At 40.2% G+C, this 19794-nt stretch overlaps 1 protein-coding gene across 3 annotated transcripts in view; it reads right to left on the minus strand.

Annotated features, from left to right (window-relative positions):
• Positions 1-19794, minus strand: part of kif1b (kinesin family member 1B) — a 57270-nt gene that overhangs the window by 22089 nt on the left and 15387 nt on the right. Inside the window, exons 3-21 of one of the 3 annotated variants that reach the window (XM_083976120.1) lie at positions 17985-18061; positions 17703-17882; positions 16959-17027; positions 16507-16685; positions 15650-15761; positions 15085-15162; positions 14918-14983; positions 14268-14343; positions 13686-13764; positions 13415-13557; positions 12718-12759; positions 10355-10566; positions 8701-8780; positions 8031-8106; positions 6770-6849; positions 6286-6392; positions 5844-5927; positions 5383-5563; positions 5190-5262 (exon numbers count right to left, since the gene is read on the minus strand). In XM_083976120.1, the coding sequence (XP_083832246.1) occupies positions 5190-5262; positions 5383-5563; positions 5844-5927; positions 6286-6392; positions 6770-6849; positions 8031-8106; positions 8701-8780; positions 10355-10566; positions 12718-12759; positions 13415-13557; positions 13686-13764; positions 14268-14343; positions 14918-14983; positions 15085-15162; positions 15650-15761; positions 16507-16685; positions 16959-17027; positions 17703-17882; positions 17985-18061 (1994 nt within the window). Of the gene's footprint in view, positions 1-265; positions 3056-5189; positions 5263-5382; positions 5564-5843; positions 5928-6285; positions 6393-6769; positions 6850-8030; positions 8107-8700; positions 8781-10354; positions 10567-12717; positions 12760-13414; positions 13558-13685; positions 13765-14267; positions 14344-14917; positions 14984-15084; positions 15163-15649; positions 15762-16506; positions 16686-16958; positions 17028-17702; positions 17883-17984; positions 18062-19794 lie in introns of those variants that run through there. The other 2 variants (XM_083976122.1, XM_083976121.1) reach the window with 2 other exon arrangements.

Here is a 19794-nt window from a genome sequence, read left to right on the forward strand (position 1 = left end):
ACTTCATTTGACATAGATGTGTGTCCTTAATAACATTATGCAGGCACTTCAAGTCTTTGTCCTCCCTCCAACATTTTCAAGGCAAGTCTTTGGGAACCATGACAACACTCAGGACATCCATTCAAAGGCACAGTGAACTCTGTGCTTATTCAGTGAACCACAAACCAAAAATCTAATTTTTAGACTTGAAGGAAATCATGATATTCATGAGCAGTTCATAATGTGTTGTTCATTACAATGAAACTGACAAACTGATAATTGTGTGTTCCTTTTCATACAGTTAGGTCCATTTCCAGCATTTCAGCATAGTGGTTCTTACATTTGATAGGATCTTAAGTAAACTCCAGGATTAAAAGATAATTTCTCATGAAAATATCCTGGAAAGAAACATATAATTATATAAAATGTGGGCAATTTGTCAGGGGTGATTGAATTATTCAAGAATACAGTAACTTATTGCCTAATATCATTAGTGTATTCACTAACTAGCTAATTACAGCTTATCCATGACTTAAGGACGTGCAAAGTACTATAATAGTGTGTGGAAGTTATATATTTGAAACAAATCTAAGAAAGAATCAATCAATGAAGTTGCTTGCTAGGAAAATGAATGAAGCAATTTGTTATTTCTAAAAAGTTAGTTTTGGTTAGGTAAGGTGTGAAGTTGCTTTCACAAAATTTTGCCGAAGCCTTGTGCATGAGCACTAAACTAAAACAAAGGGAAAAACAATAATATTAATACAGTTAGTGCATTAAAAGGCACTTTTTGACAACCACTTTCTTTGAGCACTACTTCAGTCTATTTAAAAGGCAGTCGCGTAGTTGATTAGTGCATCAGGTTATTCAATAATCAGTTTTAAAATATCCAACATACTGGTCTTTTGATTCCAGATCAAGGCCTTTGATGATTGATGACAGTCAATGTTTTAAAAAACAAAACAAAAGTTGACACTGCAAAAACAACCACTTCGTCCATCCTGACATTCAGTCACATTGTACAACGAAACAAATAAATATAGGGTGTTTTTTGATTGCTAATTTGGGCTGCAACAACAACAACAACAACAAATTAAACACTTCAATGTGTTTATACTGTAGTGGTGAAAAACATTCTTGATAAATCAATACTATAATGGCAAAAAATGTAAACTCATAAATTCAACCATGAAGATAATTTTTTGCAAATCAAAGCATGATTGATGAACTGTCACATGTGTTGAAAAATGAAAAGAGTAGGCATGGCATGGCAAAAACAATCCCCTTATCATTTGTTGGCTTCAATTCCTTATGACAGCTCTCCTAATTCTAGTGATGATAGCGCACACAATGCAGCAAAAACTGATAAAACAGCATATATTATGATGATGACGATGATAAAATGTCTTTTTATAATACATACAATTCTTTTGGATCAACCAATAACACGCTGATCAAGTGCAAAGGTCACAGTCTGTCTTAGCTGTTTGACTCATGATTCTGAGCTGTTGTGATCTGTAATGTGTTTGCCTACTAAAAGTATTTGAAACTAGTCCACAAGTCCCACTCAGACTGTCGTCTCTCTGCTGGCTTTTAGATTAGGGGCAGACAATTGCCTGCGCATTCGCGGTGGTGCCTGGAAGTTGACTGGATGGTTAGCATGGTCAATGTGATGGTACTGCTGGTAGCCACTGCAGCTTCCATCTGTATAGATCATACTATTATAGTGGCATGGCTGTTGATGGAGTGACTGTGGAGGTGCTGGCTGGTTCTGATGGTGGCGGGGCTGGTAGAAAGCCTGGCTATGCCTCCTGTTGCCTTCAGACTGCTGCAGTGACTCCATGGAGCCAGAGGGCCGCTGGCGGTGGTTAAAAGAGTTGCTGCGGCCTCGTTCGTGGGGCTGCTGATGTTGGTTGTTCCTATAGTTATGTCTGTGACCTTGGCTCAAACCTTGCTCCAAGTCTTTACTTCTAAGCTGGACTGCTGGGCTTGGTAATGGCGGAGTGACTTGGACAACTGAGGCAGCCATCATTCCTTCACCCTGACTCTCTGCCTCTTCTTCTTCTACAGCTTCTTTGGGCACCTTTAGCTCAATGACCTGTTGATCTGTAATTATGATGTGAGTACCAGGGCTCCAGGAGTTGCGGTGCTTAGGGTTGCTCTTGAAGGGGAAGCGCAGCTTGCGGTCCTCTGGGGGAATAAAGCGATGTGGTCCGGTGTGCCGGCGGAGCTGCTTGGAGATCTCTTGTTGCTGGAGATTCTTGAGGCGCAACTGCTCTTGACGCATCCAGCGCATCTGGCTTCGCTTTAAGGTAGAGTCATCTCCTGTACTTTGGCCTGTTTGTGAATCTACTTCCTCTACATCAGGCTTTTCTGGCACAGGAGGTTTTGCATCTCGAGGACTTGGCGTTATGGTTGGGGAGGTCGAGGGGCCTACACTGGGTGGCTTTTCTTGGCCCTCTGGGGTGATGAGTGGAAGGACCTTTTCCATTTTGACCATCTTGTTCCTGAGAGCACGGATCTCCTCATCTTTCATGTTATTCTGCTTCTTTACCTCGTGCAAGATGTCCTCAAGTTTATCAATGTGCACTTTTAGTTCATCCATTACAACCCCTCCTGTTCGCGTCCCATTGGTGATGACGTCCTCAATACGCTCATCACCAACTCCTACAGTGTCCCAGACATCCCGAGCCACCGCCCTCCACGAGTCCCGCTCGTTGGGGTCCTTCTTGCTGTAGCTGGCACAAAGCTCCTTCATCTTTACAATAGCTAGTGCCTCGATTTCCTGCCTTGTGTGGCGAAAATCATTGAGTGCTACTTCATAACAGATTTCTTTAACAGCCTGGATCTTCAGGTCTGAGATGGTCACCCACTTGGAGTCCTTGGTGATGCGGCGTCGCTGAGGGATCTGGTACATTTTGACCGGCTCTCTTCTCTTCCCGCTGCTGGGTAATCCACACTTTTTCACTATAGTTTGTAGCTTGCTGGGAGGCAGCTTTTCCCTCAAGGAAGTGATCAGTCTCCAGCTCTCTTCACAAGACCTCTTATCTGAGTCATCCCCACTATCAGAGTCTCCATCCTTGAGAAAACAACAAAGGACAAAAACCAAATGGTTCCCAAAAAAAAGCAGAAATTACAATGGGAAATCAAAGATAGGATGAAAAGATGTTGTTCTTTGAAAAAAAGAATGATTAAAAAGGTATAAATATGCAACATGGGAACTTCAACCATCCCAAAAGTATAAGCTAAATAAGAGTATGATGTTTTAGCTTCGACAGATGCTCAGAATTTTGAGACTTTTTACCGAAGAGGGCGATTGTATTCAAAAATCGGAATATTTTGCATACATCATTACTATACAAGATGTATGGCAACATGCAGCATAATATATAGAGCTATTTTCAAAATAAAGATAGAAAAACAAACAAATGTATATACAAACAGTAGTTTCCATTGACTTTCTTGTCAGTTTGCTTTTCTTATTATCTCCAATGAATTGGTAATATTGATATAAATAAATGTATATTAATTAAAACATTCACTAAAACCAAGAGTTTTAACGTGTCAGAAATGGGGAGTTCCCCTTCAACAATTTTGTTCCCAATGTTGCATATTGATATTAAAAATAAAGGTAAAGCATGACTATCATGATTAGAAAGGAAATATCAATAGAGGATAGTTGCTAATTGTAGCACTTCTGTACTGTCTTGTGATATTCCTCTTCTTAATTGAAAAATTTTGTGATCTGAAAGCTGGATCCCAAACATGCTACAGTGGCATGCATGTAGATGGATTTTGGAGCTTTCCCCCTTTAGTCCAGAAGGTTTGAGTGGCTTTAGTATTAGCGGTGAGTTAGAAGATAGAATTTTCTTGCAGTTGATCAAAAAGCCAGTAGAGAGAGGACAGGCAGAAATGAAGGTTAAAGTGTTAATCCACTACAAGAAAGATGTTAGTTGGAAAATAAAATGCAGTTTCTCATTTTTTTTTGTAGACAAGGAACATTACAGATCACAACCAGTGGGTACAGATAATTAAGGTCTTGTGTATGTCTGATATTGTATCTATGGCTTGAATTGAATGTTATGTTCCTGGGAGTCTGAACCGGATGCCTGTAGCTCTGAGACAAAGCACCACCTGAGTAAGCTAATTCAACTGTGAGCAGTGATAATTCTGTTGTTGAGCCATGCCCTCGGTGTGCTACAAGATAACAGGTAAGGCTAGCGAAGAGAGGTAGCCAAAGAAGTCAATGAGAAACCACATTGTCACTATCCATCAAAAACTACAGCAGGAATTATTGTTATCACAATGCATTGTACATGTCAGCAACTGCATTGAAGAGATGAAACTCAGGATAAAACAAGAGCAAGAAAACTAGAGTAGAAATCTAATCCAAGCAAATCAACAGCCACTTCAGAGATGACCAGCTCAACAGCAAACACTGCAACTTAGTCCAGAACCAGTACTGAGTGAGTTAAGAAAACATGCTATTAACATGAACCGTGCAAAAGCAGCATCACTTCATAAAAGTGTTTCAATGTGGTCAAATATTTAATCCTTTTTAAATAAATGTTTATCTCAATATCAAATCCACTTTAACTGTACATTGCTGTTTTGCAAGATTCAGATCCACTATAGAAGAAGACACAGGAAGGGGGAAAACAGGGATTTGGAAAGGGGAAAGCTTTACAGTCTAATCCTTGATCAATCAAATTGCTATGGAAAAATCAGTTCAACTCAAGAGGTTGGCGAGTAAAAGCTCATCCGTTTCAAACCAGAAAAACTTCCATGCAAGAAGAACAGACATGCGCTAAGAGTAGAGGTGTGATTCATACGCACACACACATATCTCAAAAGTGTGAGAATTAGTACTAGTTGGATTTAAATGGACCAAGTGAAACTGTCTCTCTCAAATACCAAGGACTAGCTTTCCAATTGTAATTGACCATAGCTAACCATGCTTTAACTTTGAATTCCAGTCATGGCAAAAATCCTGCCATACATTTCACTCAAAGTAACACACACATCCAAGAAACTGTCTGCTTGATGGTGATATACCTAACTTGCAAAAATCATCATCTCTTAACATCAACTAAACCCACTGTGTTGTTACAACTAGCTTGTCTGCGATCTCTAACATGAAGATTACAGGAAACAGAGAGACTCCATAAAATTGCAAAGTGGGTTTGGTTAAATACCAGCTTATTTGAACTCACCAGTCGCTGTTGCTCCAGAAGTTGGTCCGCTTCTTCCTTCTCTTTCTTGTACAAGATTTCCATCTCTGTGAGCCTACATAAAAGAGTAAAAATATATGGTCAAATCCATGACACAGTTTGTGATATACCATACAATCTGTGTTTGAATGACACCATTAGAAATAAACTGAATTAAAGCCAATAGGAAATATACCTTTTCTCCATTTCCTGCTTCATGTCAATGCCCTGCTTCTCAAGGAGCTCTCTCTGAGCAAATGTCCAATCCACTGGTTCTACTGGGGTTTCTGCAGATGGGGTCTTCTCTCTTTCAGCTCTGGCCTGCTCTGGGTGGTTGAACCGGAACACATGGTTCTTTCCCATAATGATTCGGTTACCTGAAAGAAGGTGGGGCACACGTGTGGCAGGAATAAAGATGGAGGGCTTAACAATAACAAAGACAGTAAACAGTAAATAACAGTAAATGCAACCAACCAACCAGAGCCTCACCCTCTTTCCAGTTTTTCTTACTTTAATGTAAACAATGATGTTATAAACAACGTTACATAACTATGTATCATGGAAGTCCAAAGAAAATCCAATTCCATGTTTTAAGTTGCTACAGAGATAAGACAAATATCAGATTTACAACTTTGTTTACAAAGATGAGGTACGTACCTGAACGAAGCTGGATGGCATCTTCAACACGCTTGCCATTGACGTAGGTCTCTGATCCCTCACAAGGCACCAGCATGACGATAACTTCAACAGAAACCACACCAATCAATAAACAGTGACTCATTCTGAGTGACTCACTCCGTTTAATTTGATATTGTAAAGAGCAAATGTGTCGTCTATCGGGTGTGATCATTACTGACATTTAGGCATATACTGTTTCCATTCACAATAGATAATACACCCATTTTATTCACTGTCTGCCTACGTTTGTTTTTTGTAGGTGTGTACAGGACTTCAGACAGGAGTTATATTGGACTGTCAATAAATTAGAGTAGAAAATTAGTACATTTTTTTACTATGGGCTCAGTTTAAGAAGAATAAAATAAGAATCCAAATATTCAATCAATACAATTCATATCAAATTCATAATACAGGGCCTCACCATCTCCATTGGCATTCCTCTCGCTGCGGAAGATGCAGTGCTCTTCCCTGATGTGAGCACCACTTAGAACAATGTCCTGTCGTCTTTCAGCGTCAGCTTGACCAACCCTGAAACAATCACAGTCAGAGAGGCCATTTTGACTTGAGTGAACTCTGCTCTCCCATTCCTCTGGCAGCCATTTTGGCAAAATATCAGTGCCAGAAAATTAAATGGAACCTTTAAACCATTACTTATAAGAAGGCAGCGCTTCTAAGTCACTACAACTATGATTCTGCCATCTATTACCCTCCCCCTGCAGTGATATTGTAACAATATACTCAAAGGGAATAGTCCACTTCAGAGAGGGCCAAAAGAACGAAGAGGGAGAGAAAGTAACTTCAGACGGTCAGTGGCAGGTTTTAAGCCAGTTCTCTCTGACTCTTAAAGTTTCACTTACGTAACATCAAATGCAGCATTTCAGAGTCATCACTCAAGTTTTGGTTACCTCGTAATCCCGTCTTTGATGTAGTAGAGCAGACACTCCGACATGAGAGGATCCTCATTCAGGTTAACCAGATGTGGAGTCTACCAAGGACATATAGATAGTAAATAGGTTGGTATCAATACAATCCTTGGATTCAATTTCATTAATATTCAACAGCCTGGAAATTATGACAATATTAAAAATGCTAATCAAGAAGAATCACAACAAACATTGCTGATGGCTTGTGACACCAATCGGACACGTCTACGGTCTAGACATATCACAGATCAACTAACAACGGATGCTAGATGCTACTGTTCTGAACCACAAACCTTCTTAGGGGAAAACACCCCATTAAAGTCTGCAAAGAGATCAGAAGGCCTCTCTGCAAAATGCTAACCCATGGAGCGGCAGTGAGTGAAAGGAGAGGAAAAAAAATGAATGGATGACAAATGGATGTGAACAAAAACAATACAAAAAGAACAAAAAAACTAACACAATTAGCAGTGGGGGGATGGGTTGTGGAAACATGCCTTAAAAAGGATTATTTCAAAGAGGGGAGTCTTCTGAAAGCAAAGCTGATCTAGTGACAGCTGGTGCTGAAGAGTCACTGATTAAAAGATAACTGTTGTTTATGCTTGTCGGCAAAGTCAGGATTGTAACATGTCTACCAGTTTACATGTTGCTGCCTCTACTGGGAGAGCTACAGAGAGTGATGAGAATAAACCACTGCCTGTAATTTAATAAGCATCATGACAATAAGTCTGACTAATCTACTTAGCCATTGTATTAGGATAGTATTACTCTCAAGGGTTAACCTTAGTTTTCGATGTAAAATCTTTACTTTAAATGCTTCACCGATCAAATCTTACACAAACCATGGAAATAAACACACTTTTCATGTTTGAATCACTGGTAAAACTTACAAACTAAGGTCTGTCATTAATGGGGTTACACCTAATGCAGGGAAGGTGCTTCATCTGCTGATTCAATTAAACAAACCTTCTTGGTGGGAAAACAATCAAACTGCTCATCAAATGGCTTTTCATCGCTAAGCTGAGTATGTGAAGGAAGCAAATGACAAAGAGTGGAAAAACAGAGACACAATGATAAAGTGTACAGACGAGAAAAGCCAGCGACTGCACAGGGCGTGTGCTCGTGGAAAAAGATAACATGGAAAACAGAAGTCGAGAAGTGATGGTGGAAGGGTGATCATGACCACTCATGGGATATTTGACACAATTCCCCTAGTTTCAATGTCTGCGTCTCATGTCTGTTCTACCTTTTTAGGAGAGAATACGCCCAGAGTGCCTCCATCTTCACGGATTGCCACACCCATCTCTGCGAGCAAGGCCTCCCTGTTGTGAAGGCAAAAACATCTGTCAACTCAGGAATACCAGTTAAATTTGAACATTTATTCACACAGCATGTTGCATACATTCTCTTGCAAAGCTTTTATGCAGCACTGAAACATATACTGTAATTGTGTATATTTATTTCCGGCAAAGACCTTCAGGCTGCTAAAAGCCAGAGGATTAGAAATGATGGTGTGTAACATTACACCAAGTGATTTGTAGAATGACAACAGTCAGAGAATGGCACCAGAGACTCTGTGGATGGACGGTAACACGGCTGATGTCTGTTGTTACAGATGAGTGGATAAAGGGGGAGAAAGGATGTGAGAGGGGCGATTGTGCAGCAGAGTGTGACGACAGAGAAATGAAAGGAAATGGACAGAATGAGTGCAGGGGAAATAAGACAGATAGGTGCAGAAAGTAAAATAGACAGCACCGTGGGGTGAAAAGACAAGAGACAGAGCTATGGGGGGTGGGGGGTTGTCTAAGACTGACAGAATATACTGAGGGAGGGGTGGAGGAGCATGTCTGACACACGTCGCCCCCATTGAGGGGCAGAGATGGAAATAAAAAAAGATACTGTTCATCAGCACTGACCTCTCCATGCGGATTGCCTCGGTCTTTCGCAGTTTCTCTTCCCATGTTTCATTGAGCTCAGCAATGATCTTTTCTGATTCCTGAACACAGGAAACACAACAAGTGTAAGACAATCCTGCCTGTTAGCAGTGTAACAACAGGGACACTCAGTCTGGATTGATCAGATTTACAAACTTTTGAGCTGAGGTTCAAATCAGAATAATATAATTAATGTTTCATTCAACAAATTGAATGCATTATTTTCACAGTAGAAAGTGGAAAAAATAATCAGGGTTCAAATCTTAAGAAAAGGGAAGGGCCTAACATAATTCTGTATTATGGAAATTACAAACAAATCATGTTGATTAAGGCTCTTTGAAATCATGCAGTGCACCCACAATTTTGTTTTCATCTGCAGTGAGATATTTTGTCAACTATTGTTCAGTTTATTGATATAATGTGCGAGAGTCCAGACTGTTATTGCAAATGTTAAATATTGCTATTATTATATAATGATCTTGGCTTAAGATTACAATAAACTGATAAGTTGCACAGTACTGATTGTGCAGCTAGTTATTTAGTTAATTAAACTTTTGCTCTAATCTTTGTTTCTGAATCACTAAAATAGCTGCAACGCCATTTCAATGTGGATATGATGTGCCTCACTACTAAAGCCAATAACACTAGTTCTATTTTGGTCCAATTTCCTCCGTATCTGCGTTGGTGCTTGACGTCATTGGATGACAGACAGACTGGGCACCATGGTTGTCATGGAAACTGCAGCTCCTCATGGTTGGTTGTTACAATCCTACGTGCTCCCTTATCGGCAGAGCGAGCCTGAGAGACATAAGTCCGAGAGGCCACACGAGGACTGACAGGCAAAGTGTGTTCTGATTAAAGGCTATCTATGTGTGTGGGCGGAAACTAAAAAACACCCACCTCAACATTAAATGAACTTCTAATTTACTGAACAAATACTACACTGTGTGCACTGGTGGAGATGGTTTTATTATATGTGTTTCTGGGCTTTTAATCATCTATAAATCTATTCACAGATTTCTCAGCTTTTGGAAAAGATCCAGCTGCAATTACAGTGTGGAATAATTCCTTCATTTTTTTTCAGTAGATAGATACTTTATTTATCCCCTTCTGGGAAATCCATATGTCCAGCAGCTCATTAGTAATTATTAATAAACAGTAAGCAGTGATAGTTTCAGTTTTAGTTCATGAGCCACTTTCTTTGGCTGAGATTTTATAAAGCCTGGTGGCAGTGAGGACAAAGCCAACATCCACTCATATTGAACAACCACTGTCTCCTATGCCACACACACTTGTAAATTTACATTTATCATGGCAAGAGATAGAAGGAACATAATTTGGGTGGCAGATACAGAAAAAAAAACAACGACAACAATATAGTGGTGTATTCAAGAGGGGTATTCAGGCATAAAGATGTTTAGTAATTTTTTTTCCTTCTATTTAGACATCTTTATTTGACATTCATGAGCCAGCCTGTTGATGCACAGAGCACTGCACAAGTCAGCTAAACTGATGGTTAGGTGAAAAGATAAAAAAATATATATATATCCAAGTATTTCAATGACTGTGAGAAAAAAATAACTGAACTTGAGTGTGATTTGAAGTGAACTAAATCCTACACAGGCAAATAGTTTACCTTGAGTCTTTCAATGGCCTCCTCTCCTCCAGGTGTGGACATGATGCGCTCCTGGATGCTGGTGACTGACTGCAGGCCCCCCTGGCTACACAGTGAGCCAGAGGATGGAGAGGCTGTCAGGGAACCAATAGGGGCTGTGGAGAAATGGCCAGGTCGTTGGTTCTCTGAGGCTGACAAGTATCTATTCTTATTGTTCTGAATGTCTTTGAGGTCTAAGCCGACAGCAAGAGAGAGAGAGAGAGCGACAAAGAAAGAGGTGGGGTAGGCCCAGGGATAGGATAAAGGGTAGAAACCACACAAAAATGGAGGAACCAAATAACAAATAGGAAGAGAAAGAAGGGAAAGAAGATGGGAAAATAGAAAAGACAAAGGGGAGGGAAGACCAATGTAAGACACACGTTGTACATCAAAAGGTTAAGACAAACACCCAGCACTCAGCTAGACAGCAGCAGTTTTCACTCCAGGTCGTTTTCTACAGTCTAAACTCTATTTATTCAACTTCCAGAATAAATTCATTAGATTTCAGCTTGCACTCTGTTAGAGAGTTTTCACAGGGTTATTTCTATGTGGGTCAAAGTTACAGTGCAAACCAATTAACTCTGAGCACATCTTTTCCAGTATGTGGGAGTTTAAGGAATAGGCAAATGTCACTCTGTTGTTTTAACTTTTAACTCCAACACAGATGAAAACACACTGTGTGAAAACTACTATCAGCGTACCAACTACAGGATGGGACAGATATGGAGACTGCAAAAGTATCCAGAGGGAGGACAGGTGAGGCTTGTTGACACATGCTGCCATAGTTCAGCCCGCTGTCGAGTAATTGGATTCACCGCACACACGCGTGGGTGCACTTTCACACACTGATTTTGACAGAGCAACGGCGATCTTACTGTTAGGTCAGGCACCTCATGTCAAAAAAACCCAACAAGCACTTGTGGGGTAACATAGACTGTCCCCTCCAAGAACCAATAAAAAAGGCTAATAAAAGCAGATGTTATGTTGATTTGGGAGGTGCTGCTATTTCGGAGATGAACATGTATACAGTTGACACTGGTACGCTGGTACTTTGGGCTTTTATCTCCCAGAACTATAATTACCTAAAGGCGACTGCCTCGACCAACCAGTCAAGTTGCAGGAAAAATGGTCATGAATGATCTCCTCTTTTGTTCCCGAGTTAAACCACTGAATATGACGCAACATTATGAGTTGACTTCTGACCTTTTGGACATAAAATGTCATTACTTCATCATTTTATCCTCCTTTGTAATTAGCATATAAAAAGTTTGATATTTACCCTCCAAACTCTTATCAGTTAATCCTGTCAGTGGTTTTTTGTGCCAGATCTAATGTGATTCTTACTGTGTGGTCTTTTGACCACCAAAACCTAATCAGTTCATTGTTGGTATATAATCTGAAGTTATTCCCTCAAAGTGCGGATGAGATATAGCATCCACAAAAGTGGGAAGGATATACAAACAGTTAACATAATGCTCCCAGTCACGGCTGTCACTGTTTTTAAGTCCTAAAAACAGATCAATACTTTGCTTTAAAAAAAAACCTAGCATATAGTGAAATACCAGCAACAAAAGGTAAATGCTTCTAACACCACACCTGAGGTAAAGCAGGTGGAAATCAAATTTTTGGTAGAATAACAGTGCATACGAGTTAAAGGGGGATGTGTTGGGGATATTTGCGAATATAGCAGAGGGTACACTAGTAAACTAGAAATCTATTCAATACAAACTATTACAACACATCAAGGTGGTCAACTCTGTATACATACACCTCAGGTGTAGCTACATAGAAATTCAAAATCATGCACCTTTCCATCTGTAGCTCTGAGCCTCAGTTTGACAACTGAGAAGTGCCATTCTAATGCTTTGAACACTGTCACCTGCAGCAAATAATTAGTAAAAGAAAACAAAATAAAGAGCAGAAAGACCACTGGCAAGAGAAGAAGCTTGAGTAAGTGAATCAAAGGCCGGCATAGTGGAAAAACAATGCAGGTGCATTGGAGGTGGGGAAGACAGACAAGCTAGACTAAAAGTAGAGTTTCTAAAAGGTATATCACATCAGTAACTTGTTATCTGAGCCTGCAAATAGCTGCCTCACCCCCATCATTCTGTAAAATAACAGAAACACAAGCGCAAAGCATGCTAACCTAGTTGCATGCTAACCCTTGCCAGATCAGCACACCTAAGGGAAGCCTTGCATTTGAGATTCCTTTTTGCTTTTTAAGCATTTACATGCAAAGCTGTAGCAGATTAATATACAATCAATGAGGGGGTGTAAGCAATGTTAGCTCTTATTAATAGCGCAAATAGTGATAGACAATGCATGACTATCACACATATACACACATTTGAATCCACTTCCTGGGCAATCATCCCCCATGGAATCAACTGAGGGGAGGCAGGAAAAGATGAGAAGGGTCAGAGGTCAGCACCAGTAGAATGAGAGGAAAAGGTTACAGACATTGTTTTCTCAGAGAGAGTTGATGACGATGATAATAAGGACGATAAGGAATGACATGGAATGACTTGTTAAGTGCCATGTCATTAGGCATGATCTAAGCAGGCATTAGCTAACAGGCAGGTTATTAATCACTTCAGATATTAGGAGTTATTAATGGGCATATTATGTCTCTAATTGACTAGGCTATGAACCATTACTCTTGTGTACAGCAAATGAAGTGTGATATTATAATGTAGCTTTAAACTACCGTTTGTTTTGTCAGTCACTACCATCCAAATATTCTATAAATTTAGTTCTATGGTAATAATTATATATAGTGCAAAATACATGTTTTCCCTTTACTCTGAAAGGAGGTATAATAAACCTGTATGGTGGTGAAAAAGTTTCTAAAAGCTGTTAAAGTCATTTTAGTTTTGCACTAGGCACAGGTACAAGCACTGCAATGGAAACAAAGCTGAATGGCTGAAAGGAATGAGACAGTGATGAAGACAGAAAACGTTGCCAACATGTGGTCGGCCCTGAGAGAGAAGGCAGATGCCGTGTGGCTGCATTTATGGCTTGCTGTGATAGCAGAAAACTCACTGTCCAGGATGTCTCCTAAGCCTTGGGCACGGAGCAGTTCCTTCAGTCGGGCCACTTCATCCTTCAGGTCACGCACCAGCTTATTGTTGGGATCCTCATTGATGACAGCATTGCATTTGATGTTCTTGGCTCGGTCAGCGTAGCTAAAAAAAAATCACAATCACATGTTTATTTGGAGGGGCTTGAAAATCTAAAATCTAAATAAATGTGAACAATTATCTTATTGCATTATTTTGTATGTTGTCATCTATATCCTGAATGGACAGTTTACCGGAGTGTGCTGAGTGTTTCATCATAGTTGATGTCTGCTGGACTGAGGGCAGCTACCATAGCTGTTCTGGAGTTTCCGCCTGAAAATGAAATATCAGTAGAGGCATCAAGGCACTATTTTTCTGTGTCAGAGTTGTTGCAGAACACTAGAGGATTTCCATAGCAATGAAAGGTCAAAATGCTGATCAGGGAATAAAACATGACTAAAGCAAAATGAGTTGATTACTAATTCCACTAATGTAGGACTGCACTCTCATTACACTGATATGTACTCATGTGCCAGCTAAGATTGAAGATAGCCTGTACACCTCTCCTCTACATGTCTGGACCGATGAGATGGGTGCACTTGTCTAGTTTGGTTGAAATACAGCCTGCTGACAGTAGTGTTCTTAAAGTGGCAGAGAGTAATGTACACTAGCTCCAGTTCCATCTTTTTTTTTTTTTAACCCTACTTCATATTACAGATGATACACATGGTTCAATTCTTCTTGCCGTCCACAAATAGGGTTTTCACTTAACAGTTCACATACATAAATGTCACATTAGCAAAAGCATGTTTATGAGGTGATATTAATGCCCATACCCAGGTTCTCTCTCAGCAGCCATGTCAGAACAGAGTCTCTGTACGGGATGAAATCGCTCTTCTTCTTCTTCTTGCTCTGCAGTAAACAAATCATTCATTTGGTTGGCAGAGAGAAAACTGACAACTGCTGTAAGGCTTTCTGTTTTACGGTAATAATGATTATTAGGAATGGCAGTAAAGAGTGAACAATATTACGATGCATCATGACAAATCCCTTGTATGTATGTAATAGACAAGTGGTCAAGTAAAATGAATGCAGGCTTGATCTGATGCACTTTTGCTACTGTGCAAGGACTTTGTTGTGCATGGGGCCTAAAAGCACAGCACAGGGTAATACAATGGTGGTAGCAGAACTTTGAGTCGCAACTTCAGCATTACACATGGCAAAGGTTTGTCAAATCTGTGTTCTGGGAGGAATCAAGAGGTTAGTGGTGGAGCTGTCAAAGGGTTTACCTTGCTGGTATCCTGTGTAAGCGAGCGTTACAAGGACAAGAGGAGAGAAAACAGAGGAAGACATTACAGCATGCCAGGCTACAAACATTCATTCCTTGAAGAAGACAGGGTCAAGTTGTAGAGGGTAAGAAAAGGACCAAAAAGATGGAGGAGGAGGAGGAGAATAAAAGCAATAGAAATAGACATGGGACACTCACCACTTCGGCCAAGGCAGAGATAACCTTTCCTAACGTGGTGAGAGATTTGTTGATGTTCGCTCCCTCCTGCAAACGGAGACAAAACAATTTTATTCAAGATCAATCAAGGTGATGCTAATCAACTAAGTGTTGATGCAGCTGCTGGCCGGCTAATATAGGAGTCTTACCTTTAGCCTGGTGCCTTTAGCTCCAGTGGAATCTGCTCGTTCGCTCCCTGCCAAGTCTACCAGACTAATTTTACTGACCTGAAGGGAGAGAGGAAGTGTATTTTAGTTGCATCAAGCTCATAAATAATGTACACGAATTATGTACAGAGAGAGGGTGAGGAAGTTCATGGTGTTCCACGGTTCAAGATATTAACAAATCAAAGTCTCCAAAATATGTGTAATATGTGTAAACTATTCTAAACTTAACTGTTGTTGTCAAGTGAGATGCAGCCTGGCAGTAAGATCTGATAGAGTGGCTAAACACAATTGGCATTGTATTAACAATAACACTGTGGTCTTTGTCCCTCTGCAGTAAGCGGAAGTGCTAAAAGTCAAATCTAAAATGGCTCTCTCTTTTTTCCACCATCAACATAAAGGGCGATGGGGTAGAGATCCAAAAAACCAAAGATACAAACTAGAAAATCGAAAATCGTGAGAAAAAACTGTAATAAAGATGGTTAAGTGTGAATCATTCAGAGTCTAATTTAGGAAGCAGAGGGTGTCTGTTTTTCTTGTCTCCTCTGACCTTTTCTGTGGAGAGGTCTGTCTCGCTGTCGTGTTTCTTCTGTGTGAAGACGATGGTGAAAACAGCATGGGACCTGCTGCTGGTCTCGTTCATGTTGGTGGCAGCCACAGTTCTGTAGGTTATCACATACCACCACAGTTAGAGAATGAAACAGTATGGATGTAACACAAAAATTTTCCACTGAATCATTTACAAGGAAAATAACGATTAATGCTAAATTCATGGTCTTGGCTATTACCCGAGTTATCATCACTGGGCTTTACGCCTATTAGAGTGAATTGAATCAAAGGGATTACTTTGTGTGGCGGAGGTGGATAATACTGTAAGGACACCAGACACACATACACAAGGCGCACTCAGGGGGATAGTCACAGGGGAGATACGGGCTTTACACAGCATGTTCTAGAAATAAGCCTTCTGAGTCAGCACAGGAAGATTAAGGCAGAGTTCACTCCTCCCACAGGAGCTCCCGTGACACAGACACACACAGTAAAACATACACACACTTACACATGACATGCGCTCAAGCATATACAAAAATTTCATCTTGAAATGCTTGCTACCTGCAATAAAGAATCTCAGTCATTAAGGTCAAGCTTGGCATGGATGGATGAATGGATGGAGGGGGGACGATTATATGGAAGGGTCTGTTGTGCTAAATAAACTCGCCATTCCTTGATCAAAACCGATGGACAAAATTCATCCATGTGACAGGAACACGCCCTGGTTCCAAATCAATCTCATCTTGTCATCAGCTATCAGTCTAAATCATCTTATTCTGAGGATGTGGGTTATCACATAATCACACCGTGCCACAGTTACTGTTACTCTCCTTCATTCCCATGATCTCAGCTCACCTGGCCTTGTTGCCGGCGTCCATTAGGTCAGCGATGTCTGTATAGGAGGTGACAGCTAACTTGGACAGGTCCTCCACGTAGGGACCCATTAGGGGGTGTTCTCGCACTCGAAGGTTCCCTTTGTTTTTAGGATTGAGCAAATCTCGCACCCGCTCACAGTAGATCTCCATGTAACTGACCTACAAACATTTGCAACAGTAACAAAATATCTGTTCAGTTGCCCCAAGGCAATATAAAACATAAACGATATAAGAAAATAATTTTTCATAATATGTAATAACAATAATGATGATATAATTAATATTTCTCAAAAAAGTTGTGGTTCTTGAAAACAATACTAAGGAGAGTGTCAAGGAAACCCGTTATCTTTGAAGTTTGAGTCCCACAATGATAATAGATACACAGCAGAAGGGGTTAATAATGGGAGATTACAGATGCAGTCTGAGACTCACCTCTACTGAGTAGGAGAGGTCGTCTTTGTTGCCGGCATCACTGATTTTCTCAAATAGATCTTCACAGAGCTGAGAGACAGGAGAGAGGAGACATTTTATTGCAAATTAACAGCATGAAGAAAGTGAAAGGCAGGATGAAAGAGGGGCAGGTCTGTGGATCATGAATAAAAAGAGGATACAGAGTTTTCTACAGATCATCAAAACATTTCTAGAGGAGATGTGTTGGTCAACTGCAGCATTACATTTGCAAGCTTTCACACCTTAAACAATAAAGCTTAACAATACAATTGTAATTACCATGTTCTTTTTGCAGCATCATCTAGTGAGATTCACTAATCCACTGATCATTTTAGGATGTTTCACAGTCCATTTTTTTTGCTGAGACATAGTGCATCTCAATAATACAAAGGCAAAAAAAAATAAAAGTCTTTCCAGTGAAGATGCAATCTCAACATTTTTGAGGTGGATGGATTTGGTTCTGAATTATGACAGGAAGGAATGACTTCAGTACTAGTGGACTGACTGATAGCCATGTATTATTAAAAGTGACCAAGACCATGACTCAGTGATTGTACTGTGAACACTCAATAACTTAAGCGAACAGGACCAGTAAACGTTACAGACCACAAGACAAGAAGCCGCATTACTGCATTGTATGGTACTTAAAACACAGTGGGCAAAGCAAATGTCTTAAACGCAGCTGTGCAATTCAGTGAACTGAGAATGACATGCAGTAAAACAAACCCTGGGAATGATTCCCTCTTGCCCCTCCTCCTGTCTGCCCATCATGGTGTAGGATTTGCCAGCTCCTGTCTGGCCATAGGCAAAGATGCAGACGTTGTAGCCCTCAAATGCATGCTGCAACATTTCTTTGCCAATGTCATTATACACAAGGTTCTGTGATGCAAAGGCGGGGTCTTCCAGCTGTGGGGAAGAAACAGGAAAAGCATTTTAGAATTTGAATAAACTCGTGGTATTTCGAGCTGAAAACATCACAAGCACAAATTACAAAATGTTCCAACTTACCGTAGTGTGTGACCAGTAGGAGTAATCGAAACTGAAGGTCTTTGCTGGTTCCTTTGGGGCTTTGGGGTTGAGAATCGCTGTGGGGGAGAAGCAATATTAGTAACATAGTTGATAACATCTGGTTTGAATGTGAATAAACAAAGAACTACACAAACATTCTTGTAGCTTGATTTTAAATGCTTCCTCAAGTTAATTAATTTATATGTCATGTCATCTATTGAATTACTGGATTAATTTTTAAGTATGTCCCCCTCTATTCAAATGAAAAATTTACCAAAAGCAGCTTCTGTGCAGTCAATATGGATTATTTAGAATTATACCACTGCCTACTTATTTTTCTACTTTCCACCCTCATTTTCTCTTTTGCTTATTTGCTACTTCTCCCTCTAAGACAACTTAGTCATTTACAAGTCAAACAAACATTCATAAATTTCCAGTAGTCCTTAAAATAAAAAAATATTGCATCTTGGTTTCACCAATAACGCTCCAAATGGAGCATCTAATTGAATGAAATAATCATTTTCGACTAATTTTGTTTTCCTGGTAGTGCTCTGATTGAGGAACAGGATCTCAAAACACTGTATATTTGCCTAACAATGATATATTTGGAACAGAAAGTCACACAAACCAGTGTTTTTTTTTTTTTGAGAACTGCAACTGTTGCGTCAAGCTCCACCACACACAACTGTCTTATCAGTGTATTAATTCATCATGTGCACTGATAACACAGCTGAATGTGAGTTTGAGTAACAACACATGTAGCATACTCCTTATTCACCACCTTTCCTTGTTTGATCTACAAAAGGCCTGACGACACAATATTTCCGCACTACTCAGTCATTCTCTGTGGCCACACGCACATGACTTAATAAACAAGAATCTGAAGCTATGCCTGGCATGTCATTCCTCTCATTCATGCTTATGGGTACGTCTGAGACTGGTGGTGTTCAAGCTTTCCACACTGTGAACTGGATATGTGGCGGTGAGACAAATTTACTTAAGGATATTTGCAGACATCAGTACCCCAGTTGTTCCTCAAATCCCACTCTTAAGCAAACTTTCACTGTTTAAGGCAGCCTTGTGTCGGGGCAAATGCACTTCACTGAGGCTAGATGATCAAATGCATAACTTCACTTTGAACCGAGAGGGGAGGTGGGGAACGAGAACTGAGAATGACACTAGTTTAAAAAAAAAAAAATCTGAGTTAGAGACTAAAAGTAACGGGTGTGCTCAAGGGCTTAGCAACAATCCAAACAGTGCAACAATAGTAACAGTACAACAATATAAACCAAACACAGTGTGAAAGGAAAACTGTGCAATTTGCATCTTAGCAAGAACAATATAATCTGCACTTAGACCATTTACACTCTTTCCAAGCAAATCTCCAGCGTGAGCTACAAAGCAGTAATTAGTTTTGTTTCATGCAAATGTGTCTCGCTAATGGGCGAATTAAAGCCAGGTCTGCCTCCTTGACATGAGAGTGCTTGAAAGGGCTTTTGCATCAATATGTCCCAGGCAGAGAGCCTTCTGTGTTCAGAGGATTTCAACACACTTATCAATAATTCAGGAGATGTGGAGAGACAGGGATTGCATATCGCCCTCCGTGGGTCACATGCTGACAGAAAAGCACAGCGTGTCCTCAGACACCAGAATGCTAACCAGTTCAGGCAAAATATGTGATGATTACGGCAACTGCCATTGTGCTGCGACTCAGGTAGTTACATTATAGGCCAGGTAAAACCAACCAGTGTATTTGTTTGGACCCCCTACTGTCTTCAAACAGATTAAGGTGCACAGGCAGGGCAGCAGC

Source organism: Trachurus trachurus (genome assembly GCF_905171665.1).
Source record: "Trachurus trachurus genome assembly, chromosome: 7".
NCBI lineage: Eukaryota > Metazoa > Chordata > Actinopteri > Carangiformes > Carangidae > Trachurus > Trachurus trachurus.